At 39.9% G+C, this 16,503-nt stretch overlaps 1 protein-coding gene across 1 annotated transcript; it reads left to right on the top strand.

Moving 5' to 3' along the window:
• Positions 1–11,568: 11,568 nt before the first annotated feature.
• Positions 11,569–16,234, top strand: dusp12 (dual specificity phosphatase 12). Its single transcript, XM_084545702.1, has 8 exons — positions 11,569–11,753; positions 12,570–12,834; positions 13,087–13,200; positions 13,295–13,413; positions 13,507–13,594; positions 14,773–14,864; positions 15,082–15,161; positions 15,743–16,234. Exons 2-8 carry the CDS (start codon positions 12,572–12,574, stop codon positions 15,884–15,886), a joined length of 900 nt encoding a protein of 299 aa, XP_084401828.1. The 5' UTR covers positions 11,569–11,753; positions 12,570–12,571; the 3' UTR covers positions 15,887–16,234.
• The last annotated feature ends 269 nt before the right edge of the window (positions 16,235–16,503 follow it).

The raw sequence follows: 16,503 nt of genomic DNA, 5'->3' as shown, positions 1-16,503 counted from the left end.
ATAATGTGGTGGGCAATGTTGCAGCCTAAATATGAAGAATGTGCCTTTTGTTAAGGATTGATATACGTTATTGAATGAATAAACTCTATCCACTACAACCACAAGGCATGAACCTTTAAAAATGCCTTTACTCCAGTAAAAGTACTACATAAGTGTATCATAGAGTATGCTGCACAACTGGAGGGTTTAACGTGTGTTAAAAAATAAGTGGATGTCGGGGCTGTTACAATCTCTTAGGATGCATTTAGTTGGAAGGTTGCATGTTCAGGAATAGCTATGAATGTATTAAGACAAACAGTGAATTTTTCTCAGCAGACACACTGACACAGAAAATACAAAAGAACGTCAGTCGTCTCTTCAGGACGTTACTGGGGACAGCGGAGCCAAACTCTGATGGAGTTGGGCGGCTGGGGGGGCTTGGCGTTCTGAGCCATCATGTTAGCAGAGTTGGTTGCCATGGCGGCCGGGCCGAGGATGGGTAGGGGTGCCAGGGCTGCAGATGGGTCGGGTTTGGCTAGCGCTGGCAGGTCACCTGATATTTGCACACTGAAGAAGAGGGCTGCGGAGAGATCAGAGCGTAATAATTTAGTAACACACCAATGATCTGAACTCACAGGTCAGCAGAACACATCATCACATTACCTTCACTTTGAAATCAAACATTGCCTATTACTTTTAGTTTTTTGGTTTGTACCAACTCCTCTGAGAAATCTCAGATCTCAAATCTCTTCAACTTCTAAATACTCAACTATGTCTGCTGTTTGGTGCTGAGCAGGTAGTGTACAGTGGATTTTTAGATCTTTGTTGCTGAAAACAGTGCTATTAGGTGACGTTTTATTCAAAACAGACGGCACAGCCACATTAGCATTGGTTTGGAATTCGGTTTGCATATCTACTTGGATAGATACTTTATCCCTTTTTACAAGTTTAATATTCTCTCTTTCTTTAGCTCCATTTGGGTCTTCCTTAACTCATGAGAATAACAGACCGCAATGATCTGGCTTGTCAGCTGTTAAGTCCACTGCTAAGTTCACCAGTTAGTTGCTCATTTTTCCAGTGGGTTTACCCCACTTCTTTCTTTAAAATAAGGCTAATGAGAGTGAAACGAAAACAGTCAAAGGTTGTTCTTACGCCCAGAGAAGACGTAGTGGAGGTATTTGCCAGGAGCCTGAGGACTGGGCATGGACAGAGCCGAGGTGACCGGAGTAGGGAATCCCTTCAGGGACAATTTGATATTGATCTCTCCGCTTAGAAGAACTTCTAAAAGTGAGGGGGAAAAAACACAATTGAGAGTACATTTAAAAAGTCCACTAGTAGTTATTTGGTTAATTTAATCTAATGAGTTTATGATCAAATGTGAGCCTGAAGCTAGCAGTGTGTTAGTTTCTCTTTGACCAATTTCTTTTAAAGGAACAGTCTAACATTTTTTGGGGAAAAAAATGCTTTGATGATGCCACGAACCGGCCTGGCGAACAAAACGTTGATTCGGGGAGCTCCTTGCTTTCTTGTTGCAGGAAGGAGTGTTTCCTGGTGGGAAGGAGAACTTCTGCATGATGTCTCCTAGAGGACAAACCAGCACAGCAACCATTAATCATGACACACTGAATATACATGCAGTAGTTTTTTTTGTTAATTTGTGGACAAAACGACTTGTAGTCATACATATGCTCAATCTGATCACAGGATCACAGGGACGACGGAACGGTGGAATGTACAGAGCATAGGTAGACTGGTCTTCATTATGACTTTGCCTTCTCCTGTTCAATGGTTTCTTTGGTTTAAGCTTTCAAGATGATGTGTAGTCACATTGATCAAAGCTGCTGACCCACATTTTTGACTATCTAAAAGAACCCACTTGTACCATATGACCTGAAAGCGAAGGGTCATCCCTCCTTTCAAAATAAAAGCTTGGTCTTTTTCTTAATAAAAGGATGGGAAGAAGAGCAGTATTTGTAGTCTGTTTCAAATTTCAAAATGCATACATTGAATGCTGTATCTTTTTGTTTTGGTCTCTACCAACTGCAAAAAAATGTGTCCTGAATGTTATGTACTGTTCAACAGTGTTTCGCTGGAGGATTTTTAATCATCAGAGCCACAAAGATCACACTTGGGTATGTGTTTGGTGTCAGTGTGGAAGATTAATGTTAATAAAATAGCTGGCTAGCCATGTTAGCTACCTCCTAATTGATGGTCAGAACCATGACAATATAAATCATTTTATATTATTATTAGAAATGATTAAATGCATCATCAGAAGGACATGAACGGGGCTCGTTGTCATTTCTGAGTTCTAGATTCAGATTTGGGTCTGATCAAATGGTTTGAATAAATGATGAAAGTACATTATAAAGAGTTACAGCATTTTTAGAACAGGCATGTCCAAATAATAAACCGGGAGCTGCTCCTTAGATTCAGCCTTTTGTACTTAGGTACAAGCTCTACTGGGCTATGTATGCTTAAAAATACACTGACATAAAGACTGAAGTAGCTTTAAGGTTGATAAAATTGTCTTATTCTTCATTGTCTAACAAAGTGCATCATTTTATACAAATTTGACCAACATTCAATCTGCCATATTTGAATTTTTTGGAGAGTTTTTGATCTGCACTTGAATTAGTTGACTTTTTCTGTGCTTCTCCGTCAGTTCATTTGTTTCTGTCTGTCATCCTCACCGTTTTTAAAGAAGTATACGGTCTCTGGTGTGCTCCTGGTGGCTGGCACTGGCAGTGCAGCATTGATGCTTCCTGTCAGACCTGGGAACTCAGAGGCCAGGGGTTTGGGGTAGCCTGGCTCCATCACCATGTTCCCATCCAGACGCCAGTACTGGTCTCCCTAGAGACAAAAGTGGATGACTGATCACTCCAGGCTGACCAAAACCATCACAGAGTGAGCTTTCTGATTTAACATTGTGATGCTGCTTTGTTGTATTCACATTGAACATTTTAGCAGAAAATGATTCTTCTATTTATTTTGAAGATCAAAATTTAATAATAATAGCAGCAAAATTTTCACGTTGGTTAGCAGTGGTTAGTAGCTGTGGAGCTGTAACAGGTTATAGTAAAATATATACCTTAATGAGGTAGGTGTTTCCATGGCAGTTGCAGCGTGTGAAAACAGAGTCGATGGGAGACGGGACACCCAGAGTGTCTGTGATACTCTGAGGACGACCCACTGAGCGAGTGACAGGGTCAACTGACCAGAAGAAATCACCTGCAACACACATCACACAACATTATCAAATTGCACTGTAGACATTACTGTATATGTGCTGACCTGAACCATCAGTCCATATGTTAGATTAATATGAATGTCATAGAAGACATTTGTTAAATGAATTTGAACATCTGTGACCTTTAAATATCAGTATGGTCCCATTGCTGAGAGCTGTCAGTCCGTTGATGGGTGAATCACTGCATAGGTTGACATCAGCAAGGTGGCCTAGACAGACAAACATATTTGTTAGAATTATTAGAAACTTTCAAAAGTCATCAAGCACACACATATCCACAGGACGACTTGTCCTACCAGTGCCTGTGTCAGATCCTCCTCCCTCCACAGCGAGCCCTAAGGCCTGCGCTACATCCTGCAGAGTGCTGGGTCTGGGTCCGGAACCTGCTGCACCACTGAGACCTGTGAACAGAAATGCTACTATTTACTGCAGTAAGCAATGAGTTGCTTATGGCAGCTTTTCAAAACTTTCAAAGTGAAGCTAATTTTCAAAAAAATATATTATAATATATATATATTATGTGTGTGTGTGTGTGTGTGTTAAGTAAGCATGTTACAATAATATATATTCAAAATCAAATTCATACAGAAACTGAAACAATCTCTGTCAAACGAACCTTGACTTTGTCCAAGTGGAGGGACTCCCACGGGGGACAACACCAGCTGGACATTCAGTTTACCCCCAGCACCTCCAGGAGCAGAGGTGCTCACAGGAGCATTGCTCCCCAGAGGGAAAGCACCGTGGCTGGGCAGAGACAAGCCAGATCCTGGGGAATATTGAGCCCCATCATACGAGGAAGGGTTGGACATGGGCAGCAGACCAAGAGGACCATTACTCACACCTACAGAAAGAAGTAGGGAGGAACAAAGAAAGTATTCTATCTATTCTGAGTAAAGATTTTACAGTGATAATGCATACTTAAATAATGCAAACCTTGTTGTAGCCGATTTGCTGGTAGAGCAGGAAGGATGGGCCCAGAGGAGCCAGCAGTCCGTGTGTTTAGGAGGTCTGATTGACCTTGACACAGATTTAACAGCATTTGTCATGATAATGCATTTGAATAAGTGGGCAGACACACATAATGCTACAGCTTTGTTTGGTACTATCTATCAAAAATTATTACTGGCTTTAGTGGTGCTGCTAGGTAGATTGGACAGAGCCAGACGTCCTTTTCCATTTCTAGTTTTGTGCAAAGCTAGGCTGAACAACCTGGCTTTATAGTAATCACTGTGCAAAAATGGCATTAGTGTCAGTCTTCTCATCTAACTTCCTGCAAGAAAGAGAACAAACTTCCTTCCTTTCTTTTGACATTACATTATCATGCTATCATTACACTATCACGCTATCAAAAAAGGCCACATATGCTACATAATGTGCTGATATTGTACTTTGTGCTTATCCAACAAATATAAATGATTCAAAATGTTGAAGAAGCGTTTGAACTATATCCTACCTGTGTACATTTCCTCACTCTCACTGTTGGACCCTTTCTTGCTCTTCTTTGATTTGCGATTTCCTGAGAATGATGGAATTATGCAGAAAAGAAGAGGATAATAGGAACATGAAAAGTTTAGAAACACAATGTGTTAAGCTTAGCTGATGTCTTTTTTTCAAAATATCTGCATTTACTTGCAAATTGACCATATCAAGAAACTGATTCATTGAATGGAAGGCTACAGGTTAGTATGCCAGCTGGTAGATATTGCTGCTTACCTGTAGCTGGAGCCTTCAGAGACTGGAAACTGCCTTGACGTGAGATGGCTGCACTGGCATCTGTGGACAGAAAGCAGTGTGAGAACAGTGTCTCCAAAGCAGTCTTTTGGTCCTTCATGTTCTACAAGTTTAGATGTGCTGTTATGGTACATTGTCACTGGGGGCATGTTTGCTGGCCCTTACCACACTGCAGCTGGTAGTCGCGACAACAGGTATTGTAGCGGATGCATTGTGAATCACACTCACACAGCTGACCTCTCTTAAACGTCTCACCACAGCGACCCTGACAGGACTGAGCTGGGGACAACAAACCAACAGAATAACACAGTAAAGCACACACTGCACTCAAGAGGCCGACATATCCTAAATCAATCCTGGCTTCAAAAGGACAGAGCTCAGAAGCGAACCATGAAAAATCAAGGCCTTGGAACAGTTACCTATTCACACATCTGAGAGTTTTTAGTCCTGAGAAAAATGTATGTCTGAGCCAAATGCTCTGTCATGTTCACCAGCTAAATGCTCGAATGTTTTATAAATTCTGGAATAACCACCTGAAATTAGACTAAAGATGAATGAAACAAAGGAAGATAAATAAAAGAAGATTATAAAAAAGACACAAAGAGACCAACACTAAAGGGAGAATATATCAGCAACATCAACAAAACAATTTCCTTGAAGGATTAATAAAGTATTCTGATTCTGATTCTGATAGAACTAAAAACTAAAAAACTAAAAAACTAAAAGAGGTTAAAAAGTTTCATAAAAGCTAAAACAACATGAAGAACCTAAATAATTAAAGGAAGAAACAAATGAGATAAAAACAATAAAAAGGGGTTTTAAAAGGTGAAATGAGGTCAACAATTCTGTAGGAACTAAAACAAGTGATGGAAAGAAGGACCAAGCCATGCAGAATATCCCCTTTCACACCTTAAAAAAAAATACTATAGCTTCGATGCAAAGTGGTCAAGCATTTGTTACATTTCCTTTCTCTATATTTAATGTAAGATAATTAATATGACAGATTTATATCTTGAATGTCTAATGAGCCTTCCTGCTTTTGTGGATAACAATACATGTAGGTTCTTTTCAGTTTCCTATATTAGCCACAGTTTAGTAATTCCTATACTATGACAAGTCAAAATATCTGATGTAAAGGAGAACTACCAAATGAATTGAATGAATGAATTTATCTTATTCTGAGCATCTTACCGATGGTACAAGTAGCCTCAAAGTCCGGGCAGCACTCATTATGCTGACGGCAGTTAAGGTCGCAGGTACACTGCTGGCCTCTGGTGAAAACCTCACCGCAACGACCCAAGCAGCTGCCTGAAGATGGGAGATTTGACTCTGAAGCAATACTTGAATTTATATCCTTCAGAAGTTATTATGAGTAAACTATTAATAATTAGGTATTAGTACAGTATTGCTAAATTACTAGACATTTCAAATAGGGTAGATGTGTTATAAGCTTGTATAATTAATTGACATGTAAGAATTTATATATTCAGTATGAGACATTTTAAGATTATAACAGAACAAAGGTACATTTAAGAAATCAGTATTAGGGTATTGTAAGTACAGTGTAAATGTATTTATAGGTGTATATTTAAACATTAGATTACATCTTAGTTGGATTAGTATATGCATTATCAGATATTAAAGGTGTAACTCTAGGTATCACAAGTTATGATAGATGGCAGTGTAACAAATGATATGCACACAGCAAATATACATGTCAATATAAATGCCATCTTACATGTTAAATACATACAGTATATGTCAATGCATACCTGGTCCAGCAGCAGTAGAGGTCAGAACAAGGCCAAGAGACAGGAGCAGCAGGGATAATTTCACCATCATCGTCATCTTCAGTGTTCAGCGTAAACCAAATGTGATCTGAACGTTGTTAATGAAATACGGAGGGAGAATGTGTGTTTGTGAGAGAGAGAGACACTGCCACAGTGACAGGAAGAAAGCAAGAGAATCAACAGTTACCTCTTCGGTGTGTCACCTCTCCTCTTCTTTCCTCAAACAACCAGTCGGTCGGTCTTATATAGGAGAAAGGACTCATTTAATTAGCACCACACACACAATTACTCACTCACACTACGCCCACACACTAATTAAAAACTGCTAAGACATACATAAACGTCCTACACTGTCAGTAAACTGACTCCTACGACAGTAACCTCTTTCAAGACGTTAAACAGAAAGTAACTTATTACAAGTTACCCCAGTCACTGTACCGGTTATTTGTGTATTGGCACAATAGAGCCTGGATGTTTTGGGAGGAAGTGTAATCATTTAACAATTTAGCAATAAAAATAATAATGAATTGGAAGTCACTCTTAAATTATTGGTTAATTATCCACAAGTATTATAGTATTCATATACAGTACAGTAGTTCAGTGCTGTTGTTTTTTTTCGCTTGTGAGGTCTGTGGTTCTGTCTGTTACCACTCCTACCTGTTGCCTTTTGGCCACATTTTCCCTACCAGTCAACTTAAGGAATGAGGTTCTTGGGCCAAAACTGATGTCATGTGGTTTTGACCATTTTTGCGGCAGAGTTTTAATTGTGCAGCTTGGTCTGTGGGTCATTAAAAGTGTCTACATGTGGGTGACTTCCACAAGAAGGAGATGAGGGAACAGACCCAAAGAAAGGAATGAATGAAAGGGGTCAGTTTAGTAAGGGAGGCATTGGCATTTAGTTTTATGTGGATAGACTGCCTTTCAACGTTAAGACAGTAGAAATGATAAGGAAAGAAATCAATTGAGAGGCTGGCCAGCACAAAAGGTTTATTTGGCCATAGACACAAATGCTGTTAAGGGAAAAAATGATATTGTTTCTGCAAATAATAATAATAAAGGACACTAAAAAAGATTTCACTTTGCAATGAGACTAATGTTTTGTCTCAATGAGTTGTCCCAATGCTATTTTACATAATAAAGTAGAGACATCTAATCAAAGAGTCTTACAACAATTAATTTGTTCGCCCCTCCCATTACCACCCATAGGATCACGACTTCTGTGGAAGACAGATTGTTAATAACTGTTTAAAAATGATAGGATGTGATCACGCTGTGCTAAAGGTTTGGTTAGGCTGGGGCCTAACTAAAGATTTATTTTTGTTTTTGTTAAAATAATTACCTTCCTAAGGTTTAAAGGGCTTAATTGCCACGGTTACGGAATGGAAAAGGTCTATTCGAATAGGTACATTTTCTTTTTTGTTTTGAAATGGGTAATAAACAGCAGTCTTCTGTGACTGTTCCAACAGTAGTGTTCCGTCCACCCATCCCTCCACCTCAACCTCTTCCTCCCGTCATAATTACTACTAGATATCACTAGAGGATGCTGTCAGTTGAGCAGCCAACAACAAAACATAACTATGGGTCCTCATGAGTAAACTACATGGATATATCTCTCCCACTGTACGATAGTAAAGTCATTTGCCACAGCAGTCTGTGCACTGCTTCAATTCTAGCTAGTAGGCTAGCTGGCTAGCTAGCTACAACACACAATTAACTTTGCCACAAAACTACATGGTGATATACATGGTTCTAAATCTGCACACTTATGGGGTATGTTTTTTAGCAGGGAGCATTCTCTTTAAGATTCCTTTCAGCTTAAGGATTAGCCTGATAATTAGACGATATTGCTGTTTCAACTGAGAATGGAATGAAAGCAACACACCATGCAAACTTTAAACATCAAAATTAAAAACCCTACATACAATGACTTTAATAAAAACTGAAATTTGATAGAAAGTATTGCAAAAGCAGGTAAAGCTTTGTTTGACATCCGTTAGAAAGCAGCTTGTTGACGCTCCAACACACCATGTGATAATACAACGTCAATGAGTCACTGCAACAGACCAAACACATCGTCAACACACCCACTCTGTTCCCATTCACCTGCTGGTCTTTACTGACTGTATGTGTGAGTGTTTTCTCCGCTCTGCTTTTCTCATATGCCTCACTTCTAACAGTCAATTATGTGTGATTGGCAGCCCTCTAATGAGACCTCGAGGAGGCGTGCAGTCAAACGCAATGTGTTGTGATAGGTCAGACGGTCAGATTAAAGCAGCTCGTAAACTTTATTGCCACCCCATATTGTGACCATGTACAGACTGTGGTACACAAGGCGGCAAGTTGAGAAGGTGCTGAGAAACAGGAGACCAGACAGACATCACAAAAAGTAGCTATTTAAAGAGGTTCTGGCAACCAATATAACAAACAGAAGAATAGAGATTCATTGAACCAGCACATAGTTGTCACTGCTTTAATATAAAGTTAGACATTTCACTTAAGAAATGTTCTGTTTCTCTCTATCGCTGGAGTTAACATGATACCCAATGATCCAGATTCCCTTTATTCTTTGGGATTGTAGGATGCTGACCAGTGTCTGCAAACATTACCTCAGCCTCCTGGTATCTTCCTCTCACTGTTCTCACTTGTTCCTACTCATTATTTCAGCTTTACGCCTAAACTAATTTAATGGGTTTATTTTGCTAGAGGGGAAAGAATGTTGTGTTTTGTTGAGGCAGTGTGTGTTCAGTGCAGTCTAACCTTCAGCCCTCAAGCATCTCAACAGATACCTAATATTGCTCCCAAAATGGTCCATACAGAAATCGGAATGCAGTCCATCAATGCAGCGGAATGTGTTACGTCTCTCGATCTAAAAGATGACAACACCAAGAGTTACTTCTATGCAGTGGATAATTCATTAGAGTTCACATTTCAGCCCATATAAATGCTTCACAGAGTTCAAGTGATAGCCACATCTCAATGTCAGTTGTTCAGAAGCAGACCTTCACTGTTGAATTGCTGCAAACGAAGCCATAACTAAGGAAGAACATTGACAAGAAGTGTCAGTATAAGACCAGTATAAGTCAGTATAAGACCAGTGGAAACCTATACTTTGGTCTGATGAAATGCGGGATTTTTACGTCCACCTGCCATATTTTTGTGAGACGTGCACAAGAATTGAGCGGATGGTCTCTACATGTATGGTTCCCATTGTGAAGCATGGAGTAGGAGGTGTGATGATGTGGGGTCATTTGGTGGTGACACTGTTTGTGATTTATTCAAAGTTCAAGGTACACTTAACCAGCATGTCTACCAGAGCAGCATGCCATCCTATACGGTTTGCATTTAGTGGGACCATCATTTGTTTTTCAACTGGACAATGACCCCAAACACACCTCCAGGCTGTGTAAGGGCTATTTGACAAAGACAAGAAGTGACAGAGTGCTGCATCAGATCACCTGGCCTCCACAGTCACCAGATCTAAACCCAGTTCAGATGGTTTGGGATTAGCTGAACTACAGAGTGAAGTCAAAGAAGCCAACATGTACTCAACACCTCAAGACTGTTGGAAAACCATTCCAGGTGACTACATCTTGAAGCTGATTGAAAGAATGCACTGAGTGAGCAAAGTTGTCGACAAACCAAAAGGCAGCTACTTTGATGAATCTAAACTGTAAAGCATAGGTAACACCTTGTAATAACTGTAATAATTAATAAACCATTAGTAGACTTAATTCATCATTTATAAAGCATGGGTTCTGCATTAACAGAAATGCAGAACCCATTTATAAATGTAATAGCTTATAGTTTAAATGCTTTATTCCCAGTTCGTAAGCATCTCTATAACATGTTTAATAATTGTATTTTCATACTTTCCAAATGATCAGTTTATCATTTAAAAATTAAATATTAAAGTATTTACAGACTACTAAAGAGTTCTCAATAGTTCATCAAGATCATTAAAGTGTAAATAAACGATTAATGAACTATTATGATGTACATTTATACAACATATTATTCACACATGTACTAATTGTTACAAAGTGTGTTATAATAAGTAAATTATAAACACGTATCGGCGCTAATAAAATAGTAACCCTAACCCTAACCTTGACATCAGTGGCAGAGGCAAGGACTTTGAACAAACTCCGGTCCATTATGAACAATGTCCACCACCCTCTACACGACACCATAGTCTGGCAGAGAAGCTCGTTTAGGGACAGGCTGCTGTCTCTGTCCTGCTCCACGGACAGGTTGTCCACGTACCATACAGGTTGAAGAGGTTGTTTGTCCGTCAGGCCGTAGGTCTCTACAATGCCTTCCTGTGAGGAAACGACTGGATTGATATTTTTTACACAGTATTATATATATCTATTATTAAACACATTACAAAAATGCATATGAGTTAGGAACAAATATATATATATTATGGTATATATATATATATATATATATATATATATATATATATATATATATATATATATATACTGTTTACCACTGTTTACCAATGTGTATTAATGTTGGACTCATGCTTTATAAATAATGCATTAAGTATTTGATAATGGTTTACTAATGCTTCACAGTGTGTAGTTATTATAAAGTGTTACCAAAACATATTTTGGTTTGTTTAACGGTTTTCTGTTTACTACATAATACCATGTGTTAATTCATAGTTTTGATGTCTTCAATGTAGAAAACAGTAAAAATAAAGAAAGAAACATGTATGAGAAGAAACAAATGTATCCAGCAGTATCCGGAACTATAGAGTTCGTGTCTATGTTTCCGACCGGATAGACGCACTGACAAACCAAACACCTTTCTATGCTGTTAACGCACGTTCACATTTGTTATTCAATAGTTTATCATTTTTTATTTAAGTCTATCTATCTAACTATTGCTTTTCGTTCTACTTGTTGACTGTAAAACCCGGGTGCGCGCTTAAAGCGATTAGCAACAACAGCAACGAAGTTTCACCGGAAGAGCAACAGAAACTGAGAGACGAGGTGAGGTACCAGTCTATCTTGGGTCTGTCGAGCTGTCAACATGGGTACATGTGACAGTTAAAGCTCAGAAATACACAACTGTTTTCTTAAATCATTTATTACTCGCTGCAAGTTAGAAAGGTTCATAGTTACGAAACACGTCACTCTTAATCTTTGCTAATTAGTCATTTGTTTTGCTTTTTTAATGCTAATAATAAACACTTTTGAAAATAAACCACATTTCCCTACGAAATAAAGGGATAAAATGTACACTAAAGTAATGAGGAACATTTTTGAAACATTTCCTCAGTTTTTATGTATTGTTTTTTTTTATTTCCTCAAACCAATAAATAAAGTCAAAGTCCTTCAAAGTGGCGTGGTGGTTAGCACTGATGCCTCACAGCAAGAAGGTTCCGGGTTTGAATCCATGGGCCGACTGGGCCTTTCTGTGTGGAGTTTGCGTGTTCTCCCTGTGTCTGCGTGGGTTCACTCCAGGTACTCCAGCTTCCTCCCACTGTCCAAAGACATGCTGGTTAGGTTCATTGGTGATTCTAAATTGGCCGTAGGTGTGCATGTGAGTGTGAATAGTTGTCTGTCTCTCTGTGTGTTAGCCCTGTGATAGACTGGAGATCTATCCAGGTTGTACCCCGCCTCTCGCCTGATGACAGCTGGGATAGGCTCCAGCACCTCCGCAGACAAGCGGTTACAGAAGATGAATGAATGAATGAATAATAATTTTAATGGAATGATTAATTTACTGTCTTCTGAATGTACTGTAATACTTGAACTTGTTTTACACATTAAGACATTAGTTTCATTCTGTGTCTCTCTCTGCAGTCATGCTCCTGGTGGACCGCGGCCTGTTCATCGGCACTGCCGCCGACCTCAACGACCCCGAGGCACTGGCAGATGCGGCTGTCACTCACATCCTATCTGTGGACTCCGTAGACCCCGGCACGCTGCTTCCCGTAAATGCAGCCTTTTGCAGGAAGTGGGTCAATGTTTTAGATGAAGCGACGTCTGACCTTCTGAGTCACATGGACGACTGTTTCCTATTCATTCAGGAGGCTGTGGAGGCAGGCCGGGCTGCACTTGTCCACTGGTAAGATGTCATCTCTCTTATTTCATTGTTTACTATTCACTAATGTTTTTCTTACTCATTTGTAATTCAATTTCAGTTATATATTTGTATGGATCTGTCAGCTCTATGGTAGTTTGACAGTAAAATGCCTGCAGCCTTTATAGCTTCTCAAACTCTACTCAACTATCTGTGTGCATGATGTTAGGTAGTGGGAGACAGTCATTCATAAAACTGAATAAACTCAAAGTATTACTCTGCCTGCATGTGTGTCAGCCAGGCTGGTCGGAGTCGCAGTGGCACCATTGTGACTGCTTATTTAATGAAGAGGTACCAGCTGGCCTTCACTGAGGCTTACCACCGACTGAGGAGTGTTAAACAGGACGTCCAGTAAGTGATTCATCCAGTTACTCCACCTTGATTTACTTCTGTATGATTGCAGATAACTGAAAAGACGAGCTGACCTGTAGGCTTTGTGTTTTAGGGTCAACAGTGGTTTTGAAGAGCAGCTGTGTCTGTATGAGGCCATGAAATGTGAAGTGGACACCTCCAGTCCTCTGTACAAACAATACAGACTGACCAAGCTCACAGAGAAATACCCAGGTAACCATACACACAGATGAGCCTTTTTGCGCACTTTATATGGCCATTATTATATTTTTCTAATTTCATTTTCCCTGCTGTGTGTGTGAACAGAGTTGCAGCAGGTTCCCAGGGAGTTGTTTGCTGTTGACCCTGCCCTCTCCAGCTCTTCTGAAGTGTCCTATCGATGCAGAAAGTGCAGGTGAAAGCTGGAGAAGTTACTATAGAGGCAGAATGCTCCAGAGTATAGTACACGTGTCTTTAGTAAGGAGGCAAATGCCATACAGTCATGAATGTGAAGCAAAATTCTACAACATAAACCGATCAGGCATAACATTATGACCTAATATTGTGTAGGTCTCCCTTGTGCCTCCAAAACAGTTGTGACTCATCAGAGAATGGACATGGGCCTTCTGAGGGTGTCCTGTGGTGTCTGGTAACACAATGTTGTTAGTTGGGGCCTTTGGGTCCTATGGGTTGAGGGGAGGGGCCTCTGTGGATCATCCCACAGATACTTGATCAGTTTGGGATCTAGTGAATTTGGAGGCCAGGTCAACACCTTGTGCTGTTCTTCATGTTTTATGAGTTGTTCTTAAACCGTTTTTGTGTGTGTGTCTGTGTCAGGCTGCATCCTGCTGGGGATGGCTGCTGCCGTCAAGGAGTGTCATTGCTATGGGGTGGGGGTGCCTGGTCTGGTCTAGGTGGGTGCTACATGTCTAAGTAACATCCACTTGAATGCCAGGTCCAAAAGTTTCCCAGCAGAACATTGTATTGTCACAAGATGGTCAATGTTTTTTACTTCTCCTAGCAGTGGTCATAATGTTGTGGCTGAGCAGTGCATGCAGCCCGGTGGCGGTGAAATAATGTAACCCATAGTTAGTTTCTGGTGATCTATGTGTATAAAGTGTGTGGAAGACGTCAACATTATGAACGCTAACGTGTTCACAATGTCATGTAAATTTAGTTGATTTGGCTCCTCTCGGTGGTCATAATGTTATGTCTGATCGCTGTCTGTTTTTCACAGACAATGATCCACAGCGGACTTTAAAATCCACCATGAACAACAAACACAAGTTTTTGGAGCTTTTGAGTTAGACTTGACCTGAATGTCCCTGAAAATCTTAAACATACTGTGCATGCAAGACAATTGCAAGAGAATGAAATACTTTAATACACTGGTAGTGAGCACAGAAGGATGAGAGGGAACCTAAAATGTTTTGCAATGGAATCTGAACTAATGGTAATATTTTGTGAATGTAGTTATATTCAGTGATGCATTTGCTTCTCAGGGAAGTTGGGATGTATAAACATGAAACTCTGCAAGAGTTTCTCAGCCAGAGTTCCAGTTCAAGTTCTGAACCTCCACCCTCTCCTCTGCAGACGGACTCTGTTCCGCGACTCCAGTATTCTCAGTCACCCAGTAGGAGAAGGAGCGTCAGCCTTTAGTCACAAGAAGTCCAGTAACCTCACTGGTAAGAAGATTTGTAGATCTTCAAAGTATTTCCCTTCATGTGGTCTTCAGAGCTGAGGTTCATTGATGTTGAGTTTTGAAAAATGATCAGTTTTTCATTGGCAGCAGACTCGTAGTCATGTAGACATCACAGTCTCAGTAAACATGTGCATCTATGTCTCAGTCTGATGGCTTGTTGTGTTGACATTTCTGATGTTATGAAATATGTTGTTGTTCAGGAGAAGTCCAGTGTACATCATACTTCATTGAGCCAGTGCAGTGGATGGAACAGGCCTTACTTGGAGTGATGGATGGACAGGTAAAACACACCTCCACTGATGCACACAAACCAGGAAGTGGTACCATAGTACCACTTCCTGGTTTGAACCATCACTTTTCTGCTGTAGCCACCTAAGGATTTTAGTTGATTTTGTGTTGGACCATTGTAATGTTAGTAAATGGGCAGCACTTACTGTATATAGTGCTTATCTTCCTTAGCGGTATCCAAATGTTTCTCTTTCACACATGCAATGTTGTGTTCAATGCCAAAGGACACTTTATCATGTCAAACTGCCAACCCTGTGATCGGGGGAAAACCCACTGTACTGCACATACTTCCTTTGACCCTAAATAAATGTTTTTTGTATGATTAAAAAAAATGTCAATATTACACCCATAATCTGATGAGCAGAATAGTATTGGACCATATATCGATAATCAATTATAGATGATGGATGAATTGTCATGTAACAGCCAGTCCTAAGGTGTCCATTGAGATTATTGTCACAAATTGTGAACAATCTTGATGAGTTACAAACAAAGATGTGCAAATATTTTGATCCAAAGTGATACTTTTCTTTTTGTTAACTCCTCCTCTCTGTCTTCTGTGTGTGTGTATAGCTTCTGTGCCCTAAGTGTAGATCTAAGCTGGGCTCATTCAACTGGTGCGGGGATCAGTGTTCGTGCGGCCGCTGGGTGACTCCTGCCTTCCAGCTGCACCGCAACAGAGTGGACGAGATCCGGCAACTGAACATACAGAAATAACACACACAGATAAAGGATTACAATCCATGCAGGCAAAAAAAAGAGATAACACAGAGCCGGCCAACACACATTCATATTGTGTTTTCAGACATTCAAGATGTTTAAGACCCTGATTTTGTCTGTAATCCATTGATCCATGTCAGAATGAATTAGGTCATATCCTAAATGTTGAAATATGTTTCTGTAATTCACACATAAAACTGTAAATAAAAGCAGATCTGTAAATGTCAAATCGAAAATCTGCACTGATCTGTGAATTATTTGATTAGGCTTGAGCAATATTTCCTATTTGAGCAGTAATAGAGAGGGAGTGTATGTGGGATGCATATCAGCACAAATAAGAATCTCCTATATCATCATCCAAAATCTCTTGGAGCAACCATTGTTTGTGTTCCAGACAAATCACTGGTCATTTTTCGTCATTCATGTCTAAATTCTTCCTTCTGCCTTTAATGCACATCCAACAGAAACCTGGTTCCTCCAGCTGTGGGTGTCATTTGATTCCCATCCAGACCAATGGATCCAACTCAAAGATCACTCTGCAATGAAGTTTGCAAGGTTTATTTGTTCTGGAATCCAGTTTCTGTCAGGCAGATGTTGAAAGCATCAGTCATAAT

The sequence above is a fragment of the Chelon labrosus genome (assembly GCF_963514085.1).
Source record: "Chelon labrosus genome assembly, chromosome: 6".
Lineage (NCBI taxonomy): Eukaryota > Metazoa > Chordata > Actinopteri > Mugiliformes > Mugilidae > Chelon > Chelon labrosus.
This window is presented reverse-complemented; position numbering and strand designations above follow the sequence as displayed.